The sequence below is a fragment of the Diaphorina citri genome, unplaced genomic scaffold, assembly GCF_000475195.1.
Source record: "Diaphorina citri unplaced genomic scaffold, Diaci psyllid genome assembly version 1.1 scaffold152, whole genome shotgun sequence".
NCBI classification, from domain to species: domain Eukaryota; kingdom Metazoa; phylum Arthropoda; class Insecta; order Hemiptera; family Psyllidae; genus Diaphorina; species Diaphorina citri.
Window position 1 is genome coordinate 45,600 of NW_007377589.1, and position 22,376 is coordinate 67,975.

General features: G+C 37.7%; 4 protein-coding genes and 1 long non-coding RNA gene across 7 annotated transcripts in view; 3 read left to right on the top strand and 2 right to left on the bottom strand.

The window, feature by feature from the left end:
- The first annotated feature begins 1,748 nt into the window (after nucleotides 1-1,748).
- LOC108251854 (probable glycerol kinase) lies at nucleotides 1,749-3,204 on the top strand. Its single transcript, XM_017442279.2, has 2 exons — nucleotides 1,749-2,012; nucleotides 2,993-3,204. Exons 1-2 carry the CDS (start codon nucleotides 1,796-1,798, stop codon nucleotides 3,187-3,189), a joined length of 414 nt encoding a protein of 137 aa, XP_017297768.1. The 5' UTR covers nucleotides 1,749-1,795; the 3' UTR covers nucleotides 3,190-3,204.
- Nucleotides 3,205-9,374: 6,170 nt separating this feature from the next.
- Nucleotides 9,375-15,855, top strand: LOC113465728 (NAD kinase 2, mitochondrial-like). 2 transcript variants are annotated; one of them, XM_026820496.1, is made up of 5 exons: nucleotides 9,375-9,632; nucleotides 12,991-13,202; nucleotides 13,415-13,464; nucleotides 14,092-14,218; nucleotides 15,716-15,855. In XM_026820496.1, the coding sequence occupies exons 1-5, from the start codon at nucleotides 9,584-9,586 to the stop codon at nucleotides 15,809-15,811; spliced, it is 534 nt and encodes a 177-aa protein (XP_026676297.1). In that variant the 5' UTR covers nucleotides 9,375-9,583; the 3' UTR covers nucleotides 15,812-15,855. The 2 variants fall into 2 exon arrangements, with proteins under 2 accessions (XP_026676297.1, XP_026676298.1); XM_026820497.1 differs by having other exon boundaries at nucleotides 9,376-9,632; nucleotides 12,991-13,206; nucleotides 13,419-13,464.
- LOC103505116 (complex III assembly factor LYRM7) lies at nucleotides 12,245-16,168 on the bottom strand. 2 transcript variants are annotated; one of them, XM_026820498.1, is made up of 5 exons: nucleotides 15,977-16,168; nucleotides 15,686-15,717; nucleotides 14,638-14,710; nucleotides 12,785-12,855; nucleotides 12,245-12,546 (listed from the first exon to the last, which is right to left on the bottom strand). In XM_026820498.1, the coding sequence occupies exons 2-5, from the start codon at nucleotides 15,707-15,709 to the stop codon at nucleotides 12,343-12,345; spliced, it is 372 nt and encodes a 123-aa protein (XP_026676299.1). In that variant the 5' UTR covers nucleotides 15,710-15,717; nucleotides 15,977-16,168; the 3' UTR covers nucleotides 12,245-12,342. The 2 variants fall into 2 exon arrangements, with proteins under 2 accessions (XP_026676299.1, XP_008467647.1); XM_008469425.3 differs by lacking the exon at nucleotides 14,638-14,710 and adding an exon at nucleotides 14,915-14,987 and having other exon boundaries at nucleotides 15,977-16,167.
- A 3,534-nt stretch (nucleotides 16,169-19,702) lies between these two features.
- The window catches only part of LOC103505124 (dynein heavy chain 8, axonemal-like), a 69,848-nt gene continuing 67,174 nt past the window's right edge, over nucleotides 19,703-22,376 (bottom strand). The window contains exon 51 of the mRNA XM_026820493.1: nucleotides 19,703-19,858. Coding sequence (XP_026676294.1) covers nucleotides 19,730-19,858 — 129 coding nt within the window. The 3' untranslated portion in view covers nucleotides 19,703-19,729. The remainder of the gene's footprint in view (nucleotides 19,859-22,376) is intronic.
- Nucleotides 21,478-22,061, top strand: LOC113465732. Its single transcript, XR_003390350.1, has 2 exons — nucleotides 21,478-21,595; nucleotides 21,904-22,061. It is a non-coding gene; the product is annotated as an uncharacterized LOC113465732 (long non-coding RNA).

Consider the following 22,376-nt stretch of genomic DNA (forward strand, 5'->3'; position numbering starts at 1 on the left):
CTTTTTCTTATAATCAGTCGGACTAGGAATTCATTTGAATTTTGTTTCTCAGACAATCCAAGCCAAACTTTTTCTTATAATCAGGCTAGCTAATCCATTTGAATCTCGTTTCTTAGAAAATCCAAGCCGAGTGAACCCCCGGACGCGTGTCGCATTCATGGCTCCCTCACTCTCAACGTTTCTTAGAAAATCCAAGCCGAGTGAACCCCCGGACGCGTGTCGCATTCATGGCTCCCTCACTCTCAACAAGGTCGCCGGTAACCTGCACGTTACAGCGGGCAAATCATTGGCTCTCCCTGGAGGCCATATTCATCTCACAATGTTCGGCTTGGGAGCCACCTATAACTTCTCACACCGGATTGACAAGTTCTCCTTCGGAGATCCGAGTCCTGGGATTGTACATCCTCTTGAGTCGGAGCTTAAAGTATCTTCTTGCTAGATCAGGTATGCAAGGCTCATAGATTGACTTCTTCTCATTGTTGACTTCTAGGGCTTGCAAAGCACTTTTTTCACACTAGATTGCCAGTAAAACGCGGGATTCGATATTTTTAAATTCAAGAATGAGAGAAAAAAATCTAAAAACACCCTTATCAATTACTAGCCGAAATGCGTCGCTTCCCTCCGGATTTCTTCTAGTAAATCCTTAAGGCATGGCCGTTCATGTCACTCATCCATTTAGTGGTCTTGCTCGGCGTAGCTTAACAAAAACGAACCGGAAACCTTATCAATTACTAGCCGAAATCCGGCATGGCCGTTTATGTCACTCATCCATTTAGTGGTTTTGCTCGGCGTAGCTTAATAAAAACGAACCGGAAAATAACCTACAACATTCACGGGAGTGCAAGCAATAAGTTGACAAAGTTTCATAGCAATCGGATGAGCGGTTTGGCCAGGCATAAAGTTCTAACAAACAACCAGAAATTGCTCTGAAAAGTTCATTCCCCCTGGTACTACAGTGCTTTTTTTATCTTTTTTTTTATGTTGAAGGCCGGGCACTAACGTTCAGTTTGCAAGAGAGGTAGGGGCCTCTAATAGTTCACAGTTGTAAAACTTTGAACTTTTTCGGCCACACACTTTCAGATGCCTGTTAAAAAAGGAGCGCGGACAGCGCTCCGCCCCTCCAAGTCAAGGAAGTTTGACAGCGCTCCTAGAGATTCAAAACTGCTCTGTGGTGTATTGGTTAGATTATAGATTGCCTCTATATCTGGAGGTTGTTGGTTCGAGTTTTAAGTGAAGTTGGAAAATTTAGCGTACTGTATTAAGGGGGGGAACTACATTTGCAACAAGCATTTATGCTTGACTTAATTAAAATTCTTTTTTTTCCAAAACAATGTGTGTGACTGGCTTAGTTTTTGCCAATTTGTCATCGGGAAACTGTACCTATATCTGGCTCTTCTTTGTCTTCATGTCTTCTGATTTCAACTAACCCTTATTCCATTCCATTTTCCTTTCCGGGACGTTCTAGCCCTGCATGCTATCCGACAGCTCAATCTAGTGGCCATCGCATGCACTCTAGAACAACTGTCCATCACCCCTACACCTTCATCTCTTCCTAACACACAATACGTCTCCGAATGAATTAACTTACTTTGAAATTGAAATAGGAAAATGACCTAGTGATCAATTCCTTTGGATTAGTAAAAACAACAACACCAACAACAACACTTTGAAATCCTCGAGCCGAATCCTGATGGGCGGGACTACTGATCAATATTTAAATTTCATATCGGAGTCGTAATCCTTTCCTTTCCAGATCATCTCGGCGCTTACACAAGAAGAAGTGGTGTCGCACTCAATGGACATCAGCACGATCAGTCCTCAGGAAGGCTGGGCAGAACAGGACCCCATGGAGATCCTCCAGGCAGTCCAGACCACCATGGACAGGGCAATTGAGAAGCTGAGCGCCCATGGCCTCAGCCGAGATGATATTGTCACCCTGGGCATTACCAACCAGAGGGAAACCACCGTCGTATGGGACTTGAACACCGGAGAACCGCTTTACAATGCTATCGGTGGGTTTTTTTTTAACGTGTTCTCTCTGCTTTTAAAGAACAAGGCCTCAGGATAGTTGACTGTGGTTCAGGACGAATCAATTAAACATGCCTAGAGACCCCGGTGTATGGCAGAAAAAGAAAAAAATATCCTTTCTTTATTGTGCCATCACCATTCGGCTACAGATGAAGCCGCTACAACAACGACTTATTTTTTCAATAGGCTATGTGAGTAGGTACTGTAGGTAAGCGTATCCTTTCTTTATTCTGCCATCACCATTCGGCTACAGATGAAGCCGCTACAACAACGACTTATTTTTTCAATAGGCTATGTGAGTAGGTACTGTCGGTAAGCGTGTACCTTGTCGTTGAATGGAGGGGTAAAACCTCCATCTTAGTGACGGTTTACTGCATGAACCCTTATCAATATTATACGATACGCCTAGGAAAAACGAGTTACTCATCAATAAATTATCAAAGTTACGAAGAATTGGAAAGGAACTTTTTCTGATAACTGTGATAACCCTAGGAGGTTGGAATGCGTTACGTAGAAAAGCTCATGTGATTTGATACCTAGTAGAGTTTATGATTGATATTCCTAGTTCCTACCAATTGAACGAATAACTAACGGAGGTTGGAATGCGTTACGTATAAAAGCTCATGTGATTTGATACCTAGTAGAGTTTATGATTGATATTCCTAGTTCCTACCAATTGAACGAATAACTAACAGACCCATTAGTTTTTTGCTCTCTATGCGAAAAATTCGCTAAGGCATTACCTTCATAACCTATAGTAGGTGTGTTTCTACCTTTACACCACGGTTCGAATTTCTGCAGCGATAAAAAAAATAATGTTGTCCAAGAGGAAGGCCATTTGTTGAGGCTAATCGCAAACTTTGTATTCTGAATTTCAGTGTGGTCTGATACTCGAGCAGACAACATCCAAGAGGAAGGCCATTTGTTGAGGCTCAACACTCGAACTTTGTATTCTGAATTTCAGTGTGGTCTGATACTCGAGCAGACAACATAGTCGACCAAGTTCTGGCCAAATTCCCAGACCAAGACAAAGACTACCTGAAACCAATATGTGGACTCCCAGTATCACCTTACTTCAGTGCACTCAAACTATCATGGCTCATACAGAACGTTTCTAGCGTAAGTATGGTCTTTAGGGACCTTCTTTATAATAAATTTTAAATAGAAGTTTCTCTCGAATTAAAATGTGAAGCCTCTAGAACAAAGTGCTGGGCCTCGTGGCATATGTAGACCCAAAAATTAAATTTAATTGTCAATCCTGATGGCTTCTGGAGGTGAAAATGGATGTTTGTTTAGACTGCTGGGGTAAAGGGACTTTTTAGTCTCACTCGAGCAAGATAAACAAGTGAACAAAGTGCTGGGCCTCGTGGCATATGTAGACCCAAAAATTAAATTCAATTGTCAATTCTGATGGCTTCTGGAGGTGAAAATGGATGTTTGTTTAGACTGCTGGGGTAAAGGGACTTTTTAGTCTCACTCGAGCAAGATAAACAAGGTACATACCTATAATGTATTCCAGTGGTTCCCAAACTTTTTTTTTTCTACGCGGCCCGTTGTTTTCAACTGTGAACGCTCCGCGGCAGCTTTACTTTGTTTTATGTGATCTTCCCGGGGGTCGCAAATTCCTTCGGGGGCCGCGGACCCCAGTTTGGGAATCACTGATCTATTATATAAACACTCGTACATAAAACAATCAATATTCTAACACACCGAGGTCACTCGGTGTTATAGTTGTCAAAACGCTCGCTTGATAAACAGGAGAGCGTGGGTTCAATGCCAGCCGATGTATTGAAGTTTATCCTCAACAGCGCTGTTAGAGAATTTGACCACAATTTACCCAAAGATTGATAAATGCACCTTGATAGTAGTTCTATACTATCAAGGTGCATTTATCAATCTTTGGGTAAATTGTGGTCAAATTCTCTAACAGCGCTGTTGAGGATAAACGTATAAATAAGCACTATTATTAATCCCCCTTGGCCATTATGTCTAGAGATCGGTAACATACCTTCATAAGTGGTAACAGGAAGGAATGTCTGTTGCGAGGCAATGGTTTCCCTATGGGCTAGGTTAGGATGATGTTTCATAGACCACACTTCAATACCCTTGGCAGATCCAGCGGCCATAGCAGCTCCTAGTGAGGTCACATCAGTACCGCCTGATTTAACTGGGGGAGAAAAACAAAAAATAGGGTGAATTAAGTTGTCAAAAACCATTAGGGTAAATAGGGTTGTCAAGTTCAAGCAGTTTCCGTGGCTGAGTGGGTATCACACTAGACTTGCACATAGGAAGTCTCGGGTTCAATTCGCGACAGTGTCGAAGTTTTTTTTCTGTTCTGTGTTTGGAATACGGGGTGCACTCAGCCTCGTGAGGACAACTGAGGAGCTACTTTATTGACTATCAAGGTGCATTTATCAATCTTTGGGTAAATTGTGGTCAAATTCTCTAACAGCGCTGTTGAGGATAAACTTCAATACCTCGGCTGGCATTGAACCCACGCTCTCCTGTTTATCAAGCGAGCGTTTTGACAACTATAACACCGAGTGACCTCGGTGTGTTAGAATATTGATTGTTTTATGTTTAAAATCCTTTGTATTTTGTTCCTCCCCTCAGAACGCGACGCCCGATTCAAGAAATGGAAGATGGCCGTCGAGCGTAGCTTAGGCTTTGTTTATCAAGCGAGCGTTTTGACAACTATAACACCGAGTGACCTCGGTGTGTTAGAATATTGCTTGTTTTATGTACGAGTGTTTGTAATTTAAAATCCTTTGTATTTTGTTCCTCCCCTCAGAACGCGACGCCCGATTCAAGAAATGGAAGATGGCCGTCGAGCGTAGCTTAGCGGAAGTCTCCGGTTCAATTTGCGACAGTGTCGAAGTTTTTTTTCTGTTCTGTGTTTGGAATACGGGGTGCACTCAGCCTCGTGAGGACAACTGAGTAGCTACTTTATTCGAGTAACGACCAGTGACGGCATTACCAACTACATAGAAAGAAAATGTAAAGAGTTGACATAATAAGTCAAGGGGAGCTCTTTATAATGCTATGAAAGTAGGCTCCTAGTAATGAGCTATTTGAAAAATCTTACAAATACAATGCTGCAGCGATAACCAAAAATTTTGACATGACATGAAAAAATAAAAAATTGCACTTATTTATTAATTATGTTTATGTCTAGGATTTTCAGTGTAATTCGGGCAGGATAAACAAGATTTTCTATTCTACTTACTGACTGGAATCCCGGTGAGATCAGCCTGCAGTTGCATGAGGAGTTTATTGGAAGACATCTTGCCGTCTACCCTCAGACTGGTCACTGGTACTCGACAATAGCGACCAGTGACGGCTTTACAAGTCAAAGAAACGAGCGATGATACATATGATGATTGAGTAAATGAAAGACTTGTACCTAATACCTACTGTGATATCCACATAGTTGTTAAGAGGCACAACTAATTCATGATTTGATTTGATTTTTTTTTTCAACTGTGAAGAGTATAAGTTACTGGTGTTCTCCTTTTTTGGTTTTTTGACAGTTAAAATTCCTTTCATATCTACTTACTGACTGGAATTCCGGTGAGATCAGCCTGCAGTTGCATGAGGAGTTTATTGGAAGACATCTTGCCGTCTACCCTCAGACTGGTCACTGGTACTCGACAATCTTGATGCATAGCTTCCAGGATGTCACGGGTTTGAAAGCAAATAGCTTCGAGAGCAGCTCTGATGATGTGACCTTTCGTCGTGAACTGAGTCATACCACAGATGACACTGAAAAGAACAAATCGTACCATTATCATTATCTGTAAAGGGTTTCTGTTCAAAGAAATATGATTCCCTCTTTAACGAGTTCAACGCTGTGTATCTGTAAAAGAGGTTTAATAGAGGGAACGATAATCGCGAAATCCGCGAACATAATCGCGAAACCCGCGAACATAATCGCCAAATCCGCGAACATAATCGCCAAATCCATTGTTTTATTTACGAGTGTTTGTAATTTAAAATCCTATGTCCTTATTAATTTTATTGACCAACGTTGTATTTTGTTCCTCCCCTCAGAACGCGACGCCCGTTTCAAGAAATGGAAGATGGCCGTCGAGCGTAGCTTAGGCTGGGCCGTGAACCGCAAGTCAGAGCTGATGACAGGTAACCACACCGAGGCTACAGCTGTCGAGAAGACAAAGGCCGAGGCAACCAAAGCCAGCGTTAACCTTAGTCTCGCTTTGAAATCCTTCCTTGAACGTTTACACCGGGACGTTCTTCCGCGAACAAAATCACCAAATCCGCGAACATAATCGCGAAATCCGCGAACATAATGGCCAAATCCGCGAACAAAATTGCCAAATCCGCGAACATAATCGCAAAATCCGCGAACAAAATCGCGAAATCCGCGAACCGTTTACACCAGGACGTTCTAGCCCTGCATGCTATCCGACAGCTCAATCTAGTGGCCATCGCATGTACTCTAGAACAACTGTCCATCACCCCTACACCTTCATCTCTTCCTAACACACAATACGTCTCCGAATGAATTAACTTACTTTGAAATTGAAATAGGAAAATGACCTAGTGATCAATTCCTTTGGATTAGTAAAAACAACAACACTTTGAAATCCTCGAGCCGAATCCTGATGGGCGGGACTACTGATCAATATTTAAATTTCATATCGGAGTCGTAATCCTCAACAACAACACTTTGAAATCCTCGAGCCGAATCCTGATGGGCGGGACTACTGATCAATATTTAAATTTCATATCGGAGTCGTAATCCTTCATATTTCCACCTATAATAATCACCAGCACCAGCCTTCATGTCCCGTAGAATGCTTGGTTTCATTTCACCTCTGTAGTTTTGTATGAAGTCTTATTCTCTTACTTGAAATCCAATATAAAAACCCTATCTGTGATATTCTTCTTGAAAAAACCTCTCATATCTTTCAGTGTCGAAAATTTTCGGAGACACGTTTTCAAAACTATTCCCTGTCAGCCTAACTTCGACACTATATGAGAGAAAGTTATTGATTTCAAATAAGAAAATGAAACTTTCTACAGTAGAAACATGCACCTTGATGTATTTCACCACGCATTTGGTCACATGCTTTGTAGTTTGAGTCCACTTTGGTTGCATTGGTCTGTGTCTTTGCTTGTGCCTTAAAATAGAAAGTAATACTACTAACTTTCCTTTCGCTCTCTCCTGAATCTCTAACCTTTTTTTTCTATGTTTATTAGCTTTTAGTCTGTTTTCTCTTGCACTTTTTTTATTTGTTTTTTTAGAACTTTTATACTTTATTTGTAATTTTTATTCTCTTTTTATCGTTCCTTCTCTTTTCTTTTCTCCTCTCTCCCTCTCTCTTCTATGTTTATTAGCTTTTAGTCTGTTTTCTCTTGAACTTTTTTTATTTATTTTTTTAGAACTTTTATACTTTATTTGTAATTTTTATTCTCTTTTTATCGTTACTTCTCTTTTCTTTTCTCCTCTCTCCCTCTCTCTGTCTCTTGTAATAGTGGCTAGTGTTACTCTTGACAAAGTGGGGTTAAATAGTTTTGAAAACGTGTCTCCGAAAATTTTCGACACTGAAAGATATGAGAGGTTTTTTTCAAGAAGAATATCACAGATAGGGTTTTTATATTGGATTTCAAGTAAGAGAATAAGACTTCATACAAAACTACAGAGGTGAAACTATGTTTATTAGCTTTTAGTCTGTTTTCACTTTTTTTATTTATTTTTTTAGAACTTTTATACTTTATTTGTAATTTTTATTCTCTTTTTATCGTTCCTTCTCTTTTCTTTTCTCCTCTCTCCCTCTCTCTGTCTCTTGTAATAGTGGCTAGTGTTACTCTTGACAAAGTGGGGTTTAAGCACTCGCACTGATTTTCACTGTAAGTACTCTTTTCTTTATATTTAGTCTCTTTTTCGTAGTTGGTAATTTTTTTGTTCTCTTTGAAAAGCAAATCTTTTACAAAAATAAAAATGGCAAAACCAATATTGTTTTTGAAACTAGGAAAGTATTTTCCTCGAACATAATCGCCAAATCCGCGAACAAAATTGCCAAATCCGCGAACATAATCGCAAAATCCGCGAACAAAATCGCGAAATCCGCGAACTAGTATTTTCCGGAAGTATTTAGTACCTACTTTTTATTCACTGTAAAAAAAAATTACCATTTCAAGTATTAATATGTCAAAACCCCACTATAAACTATAGTGTCTAGTCATAAATATAGCTTTATACATATTACATACGTCATGTTACATTAATTATATTATTTTATCCTAAGTACTAACTACATTAATTTTAGTACCTAATTGAAAACGAAGGAAAAAACAATTTGTATTTTTGTAAAAGTTGCCACTTTTATGTTGTCTGTTAATTTTTATTTTCTAGTATAATGCTATCATAAGTTTACAATTCTTTTTTTATTAATATTTATTAGAGTGTGCCAACATTAGTTTACAATTCTTAATCGTAGTATATTTCGTTTTACATTTATTATACTAGGTAGTTTTTATTTTATTCTAATTCATTATCAGAACCACACGATAGCTTAGTACTTTTATTATTTTTATAATTTCTGTCAATCTCAATAAAATTATTTTTGGTTGATTTCTAAAAATAAAGAAATAACACCAAAAAATTGAAGGTTTAGGTACTTGTTTTATTTTTTGTTCAAGCCATACATTTCTTTAGCCTCGTCCTAAACCGAACCCTCTCTTCAGGGTTTGAGTGACTTGGGCCGAAAGCCCTGAGAAACGTGAGCTTTTTTCCTAACTTTAGTCCAGAGTAGGGAAGATTAACGACCGAACATACCTCGAGCTTAGGCCTCGGACACTTGATGTACTGCCTAAACCGAGCCCTTCTAAAAGTAAGGGACTTGGAACTAAAGTCCTATTGAAGGTTTATTGTTTTTATTGTTTGTTCAACTTTGTCAAACCTGCAGTTGATTATGAACGCCAGTGAACTTCTAGTCAGATATCGGATAAGTAATGCTTTATTTAGACTGTCAGCTTGGAACAAGATGACCCATTATAGTAATGCTAACAGTGTAAATCGTATTTTCTGATCGCTATACATATATTTATTAGTTTGTATGATAGCCCTTGTAGGTATTGCAGCATCCGGATTTCTCTCTGATTCAAATATATAGACTTTTCCAATACGTTCCACTATCCGTTGTACGTATACTTACTCATTAGTAGTAGGTACAGTTGTGTTAAAAACTTACGATCATTCTCGAAAACGAGTCTTAACACTCCAAACGGAAGCTCAAGCAGCGGCCACACTGATCAGGCGTATCGAATGAAGTGTGGACGCGGCTTAATGTCTGATCACTGCGATCAAATCACATGAAAAAAATCGCCTGTTTTCCCAACAATTTTGACCGCGAAAATTTGAATTTTTATTTTAAAAAAATCTACCCTTTGGTGTTTGATAAGCATACCGGAAACCGGAAGGAGAATCTGAATCTGGATCACAGGACACAGACCTGAGCTTAATCCATAGGCTTAATCAAATAATCATCCAATCAGTTGAGATGAGTTTACAAAGAGTGCCTTCTGATAAACCATGTGGTTCATGATCCAGCATCAAATTATCCCCCAGAATTATTGCTCAGGTAAATAACATTCTTATCTCCTTCCATGACTCACAACAAGAGCTACTTATATGAATTTTTATCAAAACACTTGATGTTAATTAGTTCATTACAATATGCTCAAATTATTTGCTTTGAATAGATAAAAATATTATCAGTCAGACAATTTTTTATAGACTTTGTAGGTCATTTGAGCTACATGGGCATTGCTTGGGGTATATGAATTTTCATCAAAACACTTGATGGTAATTAGTTCATTACAATATGCTCAAATCATTTGCTTTGAATAGATAAAAATATTATCAAGAGCTACTTATATGAATTTTCATCAAAACACTTGATGGTAATTAGTTCATTACAATATGCTCAAATCATTTGCTTTGAATAGATAAAAATATTATCAGTCAGACAATTTTTTATAGACTTTGTAGGTCATTTGAGCTACATGGGCATTGCTTGGGCTATGGGTGTTGTGTAAGTGAAAGGTATGTTGTCATAATGGTAGGCAGCTGCCTATCATTCTAATCATTAAATATTGAACAGTATACAACAGCAAATGGGACAAATTTCCTTTAGAGGGATGTGAAAATTGCATTTGTTCTCTGATTCAGATTATCTCGGAATTGAGATTCAGGGTTGATATGATAGCACTCCTGTAGTCCTGTATGGATTGCTGCGTCCCCAAAGTAAATGCAGAGAGGCTAACATTACGATTGAACTCTATTCCGAGATATTAACACCAACTAATACCTACCTCTCACTATGTCGTAATACCACTCACTAAATCTTAATACCCTCACTATATCTTAATACAACCGTTCCTACTTGTCGTTCGGGGAAAAAAAATCGTATCATGCGTAAGGGAACACTCATTTAATTTGTAATCAGGACATGCAGAAAAAAAAAAATGGGATGAAACTTACGGCAAGTGGGAACGGACCTTAAACCGTAACACCCTCACTAAATATATATACCATCACTGTGTTGTTTGTGAATTTTTCCGGTATGGAAATACCTACCAGAAAGTTTTGTGTTAATTTACGCACATGGTTTTGGGATTCAGATTATCTCGGAATTGAAATTCAGGGTTGATATGATAGCACTCCTGTAGCTCGTATGGATTGCTGCGTCCCCAAAGTAAATGCAGAGAGGCTAACATTACGATTGAACTCTATTCCGAGATAATCCGAGGAAGATAAAGTCTTTCAAAAACTAACGGAATTAACACCAACTAATACCTACCACTCACTAAATCTTAATACCCTCACTATATCTTAATACAACCGTTCCTACTTGTCGTTCGAAAAAAAAAAGAAAAAAAAATCGTATCATGCGTAAGGGAACACTCATTTAATTTGTAATCAGGACATGCAGAAAAAAAAAATCGGATGAAACTTACGGCAAGTGGGAACGGACGTTAAACCGTAACACCCTCACTAAATATACCATCACTGTGTTGTTTGTGAATTTTTCCGGTATGGAAATACCTACCAGAAAGTTTTGTGTTAATTTACGCACATGGTTTTGGTAATCCAGAGTATGTTGTGATCTCATGCATGTTTATGTCAAGGTGAGTATACCTATAATATCTACAGATCTATATCATTGTCTGGTGCTAAGGCTTGAACCCTCCTGCCCAGTCAAAAACACTATCATGAATAGCTAAGAGAATAATAATGTGACATCGAAGAAAGACTCTACCAAAACCAATTTCCAAGGCACTGAAGCGCAGTCGATGGGTATTTTTATGAGTGAGCAGATCAGATAGAAGTCTTATGGATTTTTTCTTAGAAAATTGAAGACCTTCAAAAAGGTGAGATATAACACTTACACACTTTTACTACATAGTGCCTATTTTCTTATAACTGAAGAACTGAGAAAGACATTTGAAAAGTTGAAAACTAATTTGTCTATTTTAGTTGGAGATTTAACAATATCACCAGTACCTATAGTCGTGACTTTTGATGTAGAGGTAATCTTAGACAGGGATGTGCCTACCTTAAATTGCATCAGTCAATTTATATTTAAGTAAAACTTCCAAACAGTTTTAGAGGCTTTCATAAAGTCATCTTAAATAATTATTATGATTTAGCAATATTTTATGTAAATATTTTTTGTTCTTACTTCTCTCTTTCTCTAATATATCCTCTTGATTATCCTCTTCTCAATTTATTTCAAGACAGAGATCATAGAGAAAGGGAGAAAAAAGAAAATTGAAATATGGTTTTTGCTATGCAATATTAAATCTCTAAAAACATTTATATTCAAATAATGTTCAATTTCACATTATATCAAAAGGTAAATAAATATACATGACATTTGAATACTAGTTTTTAAGGTACCTAAGTACTTACCTGTGTACATATTATTTCATTTCCCCTCCCCCCTTTAAATTCAAAGGGTTGTATAAGAGGAAACTATAAATAAAATATTGAATTTCCACAAATTTTGAGAATGTGTACAATGTACATATCATTTCATTTCCCCTCCCCCCTTTAAATTCAAAGGGTTGTATAAGAGGAAACTATAAATAAAATATTGAATTTCCACAACGTGTACATATCATTTCATTTCCCCTCCCCCCTTTAAATTCAAAGGGTTGTATAAGAGGAAACTATAAATAAAATATTGAATTTCCACAAATTTTGAGAATACAACCTAGATAGTAAGAAACAATGGGGGGAATCTCCTCTCACAATAATGACTAGAAACATAAATCCAACAATCTTCCTCATCCTTCATCCTTGCAACATTTCTGCTGTACAGGCCTGGCTTTTTTGAGCTGGGCAGGAGTCACATTTTCATCAAATGGGACATTCTCAAAGGTCTCGGTATCAGGTGTAATTTGGAGTCTAAATACCCCAGGCTTGGTCTCCACTGCTTGAACCACAGTGGTTTTCAGTTCATGTTCAACTGAATTTGCCAAGTTAACCAGCTGCAACAATTTTCCAACCAAGTTAAAATTACATTTGGTTGGACCATTACTTTGAAGAGCCCTTGTACATACATATTTGTATTAAAAAAAGCATTACATATTTGAAGTATGAACTGGCATTCTCCATAAATTATGTTTAAAACTTGACATCTTTTTTTTTTGTGTGTGTTCTGCAATGTTCTGGAAAATAAAATTTAAGTACTAGAACATAAAGGAGTTTGAAAACATTGAATCTTACCTCTTCAATACTCCTTGGTGAACTGATGTGTTTGTTCTTCTTGAACTCTTCGTTGATTTTTATGCGGGCAGCTGTAACAAGAAGATAAACAGTGCATTTGTTTTCCTGGTTACAGATTTTTTTTTTAACTTCACAGTTATATCTAAGTGATACCTCTAAAGTCTGTTACATTGAATATACAATCTCTTGCTTTTTTTTTCTTTCAGCACTATTCCAGAGTATAAGCAGAGCCATGAGTTCCTCAACTAAACAAGAATTCAACAAGGTGCTTGTACTGAAGAAATACACTCGCTATGAGAAACTGTCTAAAACCTATGATACAGATGGGAGAGACCTGAAGATATGCTTGCAAGATTCTGGTTGGGACGTGAGCAAGATAATTGCTAGCCATCAAATACAAGAAACTTTTGAATCCAACATGAAGACAGAACTCTCAAGAGAGATAAACAGGACAAAACATATTACATAACTTGCAATGTACTGGAATTTAGACTGTAGGTATTTTTATCTTCTATACCAGTATGTTAATAAAAGTTAGGAGGGACAACCAAGATATGCTTGCAGGATTCTGGTTGGGACGTGAGCAAGATAATTGCTAGCCATCAAATACAAGAAAATTTTGAATCCAACATGAAGACAGAACTCTCAAGAGCAAATATTGAGTACAGATTTGTCACAAAGTAAGTATGAAGGAACCTACTGTATCTCTCAAGAGCAAATATTGAGTACAGATTTGTCACAAAGTAAGTATGAAGGAACCTGACTGTATTGAAAGGTTATACAGTATGTTATAAAGTCCTTCAAAAGACTTTTCACAGTGTTAAGGTAGTAGGTTGCAGGATCTATTCCCACCTGGGGAAACTTTATCCTAAATAGATATGGTTCATTCTCAAAATGGCTGGCTTCCTCCTATCCTGTACTTCTCTATTAAATTTTGGAATGATAAGACCTTTTGAATGATCTAGTTCTCAGTATTAAGTAAATCCCTAAAAGAAGCCCAATACTGTATTGAAATGTTATAAAGTACATTATGAAGTCCTTCAAAAAACTTTTCACTGTGTTAAGGTAGTAGGTTGCAGGATCTATTCCCACCTGGGGAAACTTTATCCTAAATAGATAAGGTTCATTCTCAAAATTGCTGGCTTCCTCCTATCCTGTCCTTCTCTCTTAAATTTTTGAATGATAAGACCTTTGGAATGATCTAGTTGTCAGTATTAAGTAAATCACTAAAAAAAGCCCAATATCTCTTGAGGTACATACCTAGCTTCAAAGTAATTGGTGTACTTATATTCAACCCTGTGTTCTAGAAATGAATACACAGAGAGTCAAGTCCAATGGGCAGATGCAATCCTAACCCTGGGTGGAGATGGAACATTCCTACAAGCAGCCAATAAAATTAGGGATCGGAACACTTTACTCATTGGATTCAATTCTATGCCTGAGTCTAAACAGGACAAAACATTACATAACTTGCAATGTACTGGAATTTAGACTGTAGGTATTTTTATCTTCTATACCAGTATGTTAATAAAAGTTAGGAGGGACAACAAGGAGATGGATAGGGATCAGAGTTTTTTTTTTTTAAAGAGGTTTGACAGAGGGAACTGTAACTGCTATGGTCTTATCGTCCCGAAATTGAAGAGAGAAGGAAGACAGGATAGGAGAAAGCCAGCCGTTCCAAGAACGTACATTATCCCATAAGGATAAAATCCACTGCGGGTGGGAATCAAACCCGTGGCCTAGCACTTACAAGGCAGATGCACTACAAACTAAGCTAACTAGGCTGGCAACAACTGTTTCTTTAAAGCCAAATAATGAGTAACATTGGAGAATATGGAATTTTCATAACTCACCATTCAAAGTTTGATGATCACCATTGAATACTTTCTTACAAGTTTGATGAAGCTGTTTAAACACCTTCAACACCTGAAACCTAGGAGAAAGCCAGCCGTTCCAAGAACAAACATTATCCCATAAGGATAAAATCTGCCGCGGGTGGGAATCGAACCTGTGGCCTAGCGCTTACAAGGCAGACGCACTACCAACTAAGCTAACTAGGCTGGCAACAACTGTTTCTTTAAAGCTAAATAATGAGTAACATTGGAGAATATGGAATTTTCATAAACTCACCATTCAAAGTTTGATGATCACCATTGAATACTTTCTTACAAGTTTGATGAAGCTGTTTAAACACCTTCAACACCTGAAACCATGAGAAAAAAAAAATAATAATAATAATTAACAGCCTTAGAACACTCTTAAAGCAAGCTTGAATAGAAAATTTTTGTAGCAATTTTTCATTATCATTGCTTGTGAACAAATTACAGTATATTTAGTGTAGTGTCATCCCCTAAATAGCTCATCCCCAAAGGGAGGTGGGAAGGTAGGTATAGGGGTTTAAAATCACTTTTAACAACTTGTGTCTTCTTATGACAATGGTTTTCCTCACCAACTAGTGACAAGCTACCTTCTCAATTTGACCTCACCCAGCCTCAGGGCCGGATTACCCATAAGGCAGAATGGCAGACTGCCACGGGCCCGAAGCCCAATTTCTCTTGAGGTACATACCTAGCTTCAAAGTGATTGGTGTACTTATTTTCAACCCTGTGTTCTAGAAATGAATACACAGAGAGTCAAGTCCAATGGGCAGATGCAATCCTAACCCTGGGTGGAGATGGAACATTCTAGCTCATCCCCTAAAGGAAGGTGGGAAGGTAGGTATGGGGGTTTAAAATCACTTTGAACAACTTAGGTCTTCTTATGACAATGGTTTTCCTCACCATCTAGTGACAAGCTACCTTGTCAATTTGACCTCACCCAGCCTGAGTGGAGCCAGGAAACCAGCAGCACGCGATTCCCCAATCCCTAAAGGGAATTGTGCTAAATATTAATAAGATTTACCTCATGTTTTGAAACTGCCGTCATCTTCAAATGCCTGAGTCCTCAACAGGGCATTTGTGTTTGCCTAAATATTATTCCCAGAATTTGAAAGAGGCAATATCAAAAATCAAAGAGGTGAGTACATAGTTATACACAGGGACCATAGGGTCTATCCAAGAGGGTTTGATTTGTTGTTTTTATTTGTTATGCACAATAATTATGAGATCCAAGCCACACTATTATGTTCTCACCAGAAGGGGTGGGAGATAATATAAACCGGGTGCCAAAATTAGGGAAATGCTGCTATTTTTTTTTTTTTGAAAATATTGTTCTTGGGCTAGGGGTTATTAGAATTTTCTTACTCCCATGGCTTTCCTGATAAGGGGATAGAATACTTCACTCAAACTGGAAAGTGGAAATCAGGAGGAGATACAGTACAGAATTACAGATCACTCTTTTGTCTTTTGCTGTTCGTTTTCACCAAAATTTTAAAAAATTGGATTTTTAATTTTTTCAAAAAATTCCCGCGCAGCGCGCACTTTTGAGGAAGAAGGAGAAATGGAGGGGAAATTCAAAGGCGTTCATTGGTCAAAATAAAGATGTGGGCTAGGGGCGCGAAATTTTGAAAATATTTAGCTGCAAGTGATAAAATTTGTATTCGTGTTTCATTTTTTTGTCTCGGAAAAAATCTACTGAAATAAAAGCTGCCTGCTGCCCATAACTTCCGAATCCACTAATAAGTCTAATAACCAATAACCTGACTGGCTGTGGAAAGGAAGAATCAAAAAATCCTTTAAATTAAACCCAATAACTTCAATATTGTCTGTGGAACTCATTGCTATAATTCAATCATCAATGTCTTGAATATATTAGGAGAAAATCTATGAAAAGATTTGGTAGGTAAGTATTTTATCAAGGTGGCTTCCTACATCTTCACTTGCTCAGCATATGTAGGTAGAACTGTAAAACTCAAGTAAGAGGGGAGAATGATAAGTTTGTTTCTAATCACAGAAGTTGTAGTGAATGTAGTGGAAAGAACTGCTAGATAATTATGTACTTAGCTACAACACCCACCTATGTAGGTACTTTGGTGAGTAAGGTCCACGTACATCACTGTTTGGACTCTTATGTGTCGTAGCTCGTAGCATGCCCCTCGTCAGATGAGCGATAAAGATTAAATTCGTAGTTTCCTCTCAAAATCATGAATATTGAAGTTGCTAGATGAAGAGAATCGCATAGGATAGAGATGAGTGGAGAAGAAAAACTCATCTGCTGATACAAACCAATCATTAGATTATGACCTGAGAAAGAGATTGACGGTAAAACTCGGAATTCACAAGGACATTGTGAAAAGGAAAAGACTGAAATTCTATTAGGGTTTAATATTATTTTTCATCTTTCAGAACAAATGTTGTTCCAGTATTTTATCGACGTAGTGCCTACGGATGTGGACACCATGTTCACGACACTTCGCACGTACCAATACTCGGCCAAGGAATTGTCTCGGGTTATAGACCACGATGTGGGCTCTCATGGAATGTCCGGCATATTTTTCAAGTATAATACGAATGCGCTGAAAGTTATTGTCAAGGAGACGCGAGATTCGTTCCTTAACTTCTTCATTCGACTGTCTGGCGTCCTGGGAGGTGTTTACATTGTAACAGGTACCTGTAGTATTAGTCAGGGAGCCTTAGTAGAATACTTTAGAGCTATGGAGATGTAGTAGGTACATTAGTATCGAACGTCTTGAAAGAATAAAAAAAAAGGTTATTTTTTAAAGAGGTTTGATAGAGGGAACTGTAACTGCTAAGGTCTTATCGCCCCGAAATCGAAGCAAGACAGTATGGGAGAAAGCCAGCCGTTCCGAGAACGAACATAATGCATTCAGGATAAAATCTATCCCAGGCGGGAATTGAACCCGCGATCTAGCGCTTATAATGCAGACGCGCTACCCTCCAAGCTAATTAGCTTTTGAAAGCAAAAGAAGGTTTAGTAGAATACTTTAGAGCTATGGAGATGTAGTAGGTACATTAGTATCGAACGTCTTTAAAGAAGAAAAAAAAGAAAGGTGATTTTTTTAAAGAGGTTTGATAGAGGGAACTGTAACTGCCAAGGTCTCATCGCCCCGAAATCGAAGAAAGACAGGATAGGAGAAAGCCAGCCGTTCCGAGAACGAACATTATGCGTTCAGGATAAAATCTACCCCAGGCGGGAATTGAACCCGCGATCTAGCGCTTATAATGCAGACGCGCTACCCTCCAAACTAATTAGCTTTTGAAAGCAAAAGAAGGAAAAAAAGGTGAAATGAAAACAGTTTTTGTATTCGTCCTGTTAAATTTTTTATTCAAGTGTAACCGAAGATGTTTTCGTCCTACAGTTTTACGAGCACATTACATTGAAAAGGGGGTCTTTTCTGACGAAATTCCTGTGTGCAGAGTCCAGAATGTAGGACTATTGCACCCAGTGAAGAAAAAGAAAGGTAATTTTTTTTTAAAGAAGTTTGATAGAGGGAACTGTAACTGCTAAGGTCTCATCGCCCCGAAATCGAAGAAAGACAGGATAGGAGAAAGCCAGCCGTTCCGAGAACGAACATTATGCGTTCAGGATAAAATCTTAGTAGAATACTTTAGAGCTATGGAGATGTAGTAGGTACATTAGTATCGAACGTCTTTAAAGAAGAAGAAAAAAAGAAAGGTGATTTTTTTAAAGAGGTTTGATATCTTCCTGGTAATTTTTTTATTCAAGTGTAACCGAAGATGTTTTCGTCCTACAGTTTTACGAGCACATTACATTGAAAAGGGGGTGTTTTCTGACGAAATTCCTGTGTGCAGAGTCCAGAATGTAGGACTATTGCACCCAGTTTTAACTTTTATATATGAAGTTCTAAAATGAATTTTTTCTGTCTTCCTCTGTTGCAGGAATTTTGAAAAACTTCCTCGATAATTTCACTCAGAAGATCTCAACACCATCTTAACCCGTACACACCCACTGTGATCCTTACGGCAACACTGCCACGTAACCCTTTAGCACTCAGTGTGTATTTGTCTCCTTGACAAAGCAATTAGCACCGAGTGCCTCGTAATCTATCAAGATCTAGAGGATAGATAATCGTAATCTATCTAGAGGTTAAGGCGCTCGTGTAGTAAGCGGGAGGGCTCGTATTCGAATCTCAACCAAGGCATTGAATATAAAAAATTGTAATAAATCCGTGTTTCGCCACGGTTTAGAATATTGTAGTGGGGAAACCCCATGTACCGTCAGTAGGTAAAATAATAAAAGGAAGACCAACCTAGTTAGCTTAGACGCGTCTACCCTTTACAAAGCAATTAGCACCGAGTGCCTCGTAATCTATCAAGATCTAGAGGATAGATAATCGTAATCTATCAAGATCTAGAGTTCTAGAGGATAGATAATCGTAATCTATCTTGAGGTTAAGGCGCTCGTGTAGTAAGCGGGAGGGCTCGGATTCGAATCTCAACCAAGGCATTGAATATAAAAAATTGTAAGAAATCCGTGTAATCCATCTAGATCTAGAGGATAGATAATCGTAATCTATCTAGAGGTTAAGGCGCTCGTGTAGTAAGCGGGAGTACTCGGATTCGAATCTCAATCAAGGCATTGAATATAAAAAATTGTAATAAATCCGTGTTTCGCCACGGTTTAGATTCTAAGAATATTGTAGTGGGGAAACCCCATGTACCGTCAGTAGGTAAAATAATAAAAGGAAGACCAACCTAGTTAGCTTAGAGGTAGCGCGTCTACCTTGTAAGCGCTAGGTCGCGGGTTCGATTCCTGCCCGGGGCGGATTTTATCCTAAACGGATAAGGTTCGTTCACGGAAAGGCTTTCTCCTCTTCTATCACTCTTCTCCCTTCTATTTCGGGACAATAAGACCTTGCAGTGACAGTTTCTTATCAAACCTTTTAAAAAATAATAAATAAAAGGAAGTGTGCAGGCAAGAAGAATGTATAAACTCGGAAATGTGTAATGAAAATACAAAACAAAAAACTTTCCATCCCTCATATTGAAATCATCAAGTTGAAAGCAATATAAAAGGTTAACTGGACTATTTGGTGTCACAGAGCAGAGCCACAGCTCTCAATATCCAATGATTCTCTTCGTTCTGTACACAAGGAAGCCACAATTTGGTGATGAAGTTGAGTCCTGTTCTCCCAGGCTTCTTGTATACTGGGCACTGAAAAAAATACGAGGTGATCGGTTGTTTCAGTAAATGTAGCACTCTCCATGTATTATTTTGATCTCGAAAGCTAGCTATTTTAAGCTTCAAAAGCAGAATAGAAGTAGAAGGATGTCTTCTGAGAAAACCAGCCGTTCCGAGAATGAACCTGATCTGGAAGTCTAGTTTCGACTGTAAATAAGAGGTTTTCTAGGATATAATTTCTCCTCTTTAGAAATTTTAGTAGATAAATCACAAGTTCATTTTCACCCATACTTACTGTATTTTTTCATTTTAAAAAATAAATTTCATAGTAAAAAATAAATCAAAGTAGCTCTACCTACTTCTTTTTTGTTTTCTTAACTTGCTCAGCATATGTAGGTAGAACTTTAAAACTCAAGTAAGAGGGAGAGAATGATAAGTTTGTTTCTAATCACAGAAGCAGTAAGCATTTTGTTGTAGTGAATGTAGTGGAAAGAACTGCTAGATAATTATGTACTTAGCTACAACACCCACCTATGTAGGTACTTTGGTGAGTAAGGTTATCACAGAAGCAGTAAGCATTTTGTTGTAGTGAATGTACTTACTGGAAAGAACTGCTAGATAATTATGTACTTAGCTACAACACCCACCTATGTAGGTACTTTGGTGAGTTATCTACTCACCAAAAGCAAACAGGAGAAAATCTACGAAAAGGATTGGTAAGTATTCTATCAAGGTAGCTTCCTACTTCTTAACTTGCTCAGCATATGTAGGTAGAACTGTAAAACTCAAGTAAGAGGGGGAGAATGATAAGTTTGTTTCTAATCACAGAAGCAGTAAGCATTTTGTTGTAGTGAATGTACTGGAAAGAAATGCTAGATAATTATGTACTTAGCTACAACACCCACCTATGTAGGTACTTTGGTGAGTTATCTACTCACCAAAAGCAAAGGTAGATCTGCAAAATTCCTGAAACTAAATATTGGAAGATGAGTTAGTGTAGTTCAGTGTACTTGCTGCTTTTGATACTACAACATGAAACTTTTGAACAAGTACCTGGAATTTTATTATTAATATGAGTTCTTCTCTTTTCAGGTCTTGTGTAAGGTGTGAAAAATGTTACGTTATCGAGGGAAAAAAATCAAGCAAACAGTGAAGGAGTTGGACTCATTTTCTATCAATAAGATCAACAAGACTTATGTGAAACAAACACGTGTGAAAAATGTTACGATATCGAGGGAAAAAAATCAAGCAAACAGTGAAGGAGTTGGACTCATTTTCTATCAATAAGATCAACAAGACTTATGTGAAACAAACACCTCTGGGTGGTGCAGGTAAATTGTATTTTATGAAAGAGAGGACACAAATAGACAATTTGTGAAATTTCTCCTCTTTAGAAATTTTAGTAGATAAGCCACTAACATGTATATTTATTGACTTGGAAAAAGCTTATGACCGTGTGCCAAGGGAGGAAATTAGCAGATGTATGAGAGAAAAAGTTATTGTTCAGCAATGTTTTCAACACTATTTTCTACATTGAAAAATATTAACCAATACCTAGTTTCAATAATAACTCATTGAAAATTTAATTGGGGTAAAATTTCAAGGACAATAGAAGGTCTTTACTAGGCAAGATCAGAGTTGAAAGTGCGAGCGGTATTAGATTACAAGCTTTGTAGAATGGTTCTTGGGTATTGAGTAGTATTTTTCCCCCTGGTGCAATTATTTTGATCTCGAAAGCTAGCGATTTTAAGCTTTAAAAGCAGAATAGAGGTACAAATATAACTTTTGTATTCCACTTCTTTTTTGTTGTCAAAAATTTCAATTTGGGTCAGTTCTTGGGTACAATAATAGATTCTGATGATTAAAGTCTCATTTTTACTCTACGAAAAACAAGAACTATTGGGACGAATATTATACCGCGTATATCATAGGAGAGATACGTATTGTTTGTGTGCGAGCGGTATTAGATTACAAGCTTTGTAGAATGGTTCTTGGGTATTGAGTAGTATTTTTCCCCCCTGGTGCAATTATTTTGATCTCGAAAGCTAGCGATTTTAAGCTTTAAAAGCAGAATAGAGGTACAAATATAACTTTTGTATTCCTATTTCTTATGAGTGTTGAATAAGTGTATTTTAGTTTTCATTTTATGTTATTGACATTCCAATAAAATAGATATGTACCCATTTTGAAATTACTCTACTCAATATGTAAATTGAGGTTGCGATAAACACAGGGCTAGGATAGTCTTAAAATAATAATAATAAATATTTGGTATATTTTTTCTTCTATTTTTCAAGCCTAGCCCTCTGTGTTTAACCACCTGAAACTTAGCACAAGCACTTACCGTGTACAACTTGGGGTCGGTGACATAGGGTTTATTGACAGCAGTAATATGTATGACTGGCATCAAAGTGGAGAGTACTTTCCCTCTGTGTTTAACCACCATCTGAAAGTTAACACAAACACTTACCGTGTACAACTTGGGGTCGGTGACATAGGGTTTATTGACAGCAGTAATATGTATGACTGGCATCAAAGTGGAGAGTACTTT

Excerpts from the sequence above, each read along its gene's own strand:
- LOC108251854 (XM_017442279.2), top strand. The coding sequence starts at position 1,796 with ATGGACATCAGCACGATCAGTCCTCAGGAAGGCTGGGCAGAACAGGAC. Across the intron at positions 2,013-2,992 it reads ACCGCTTTACAATGCTATCG|TGTGGTCTGATACTCGAGCA; the intron begins GTGGGTTTTTTT and ends TCTGAATTTCAG.
- LOC113465728 (XM_026820496.1), top strand. The coding sequence starts at position 9,584 with ATGTGGTTCATGATCCAGCATCAAATTATCCCCCAGAATTATTGCTCA. Across the intron at positions 9,633-12,990 it reads CCCCCAGAATTATTGCTCAG|CACTATTCCAGAGTATAAGC; the intron begins GTAAATAACATT and ends TTTTTCTTTCAG. Across the intron at positions 14,219-15,715 it reads TACTCATTGGATTCAATTCT|ATGCCTGAGTCCTCAACAGG; the intron begins ATGCCTGAGTCT and ends CGTCATCTTCAA.
- LOC103505116 (XM_026820498.1), bottom strand. The coding sequence starts at position 15,709 with ATGACGGCAGTTTCAAAACATGAG. Across the intron at positions 14,711-15,685 it reads CGGCAGTTTCAAAACATGAG|GTGTTGAAGGTGTTTAAACA; the intron begins GTAAATCTTATT and ends CCTAGGTTTCAG. Across the intron at positions 12,547-12,784 it reads CACCAAGGAGTATTGAAGAG|CTGGTTAACTTGGCAAATTC; the intron begins GTAAGATTCAAT and ends AAATTGTTGCAG.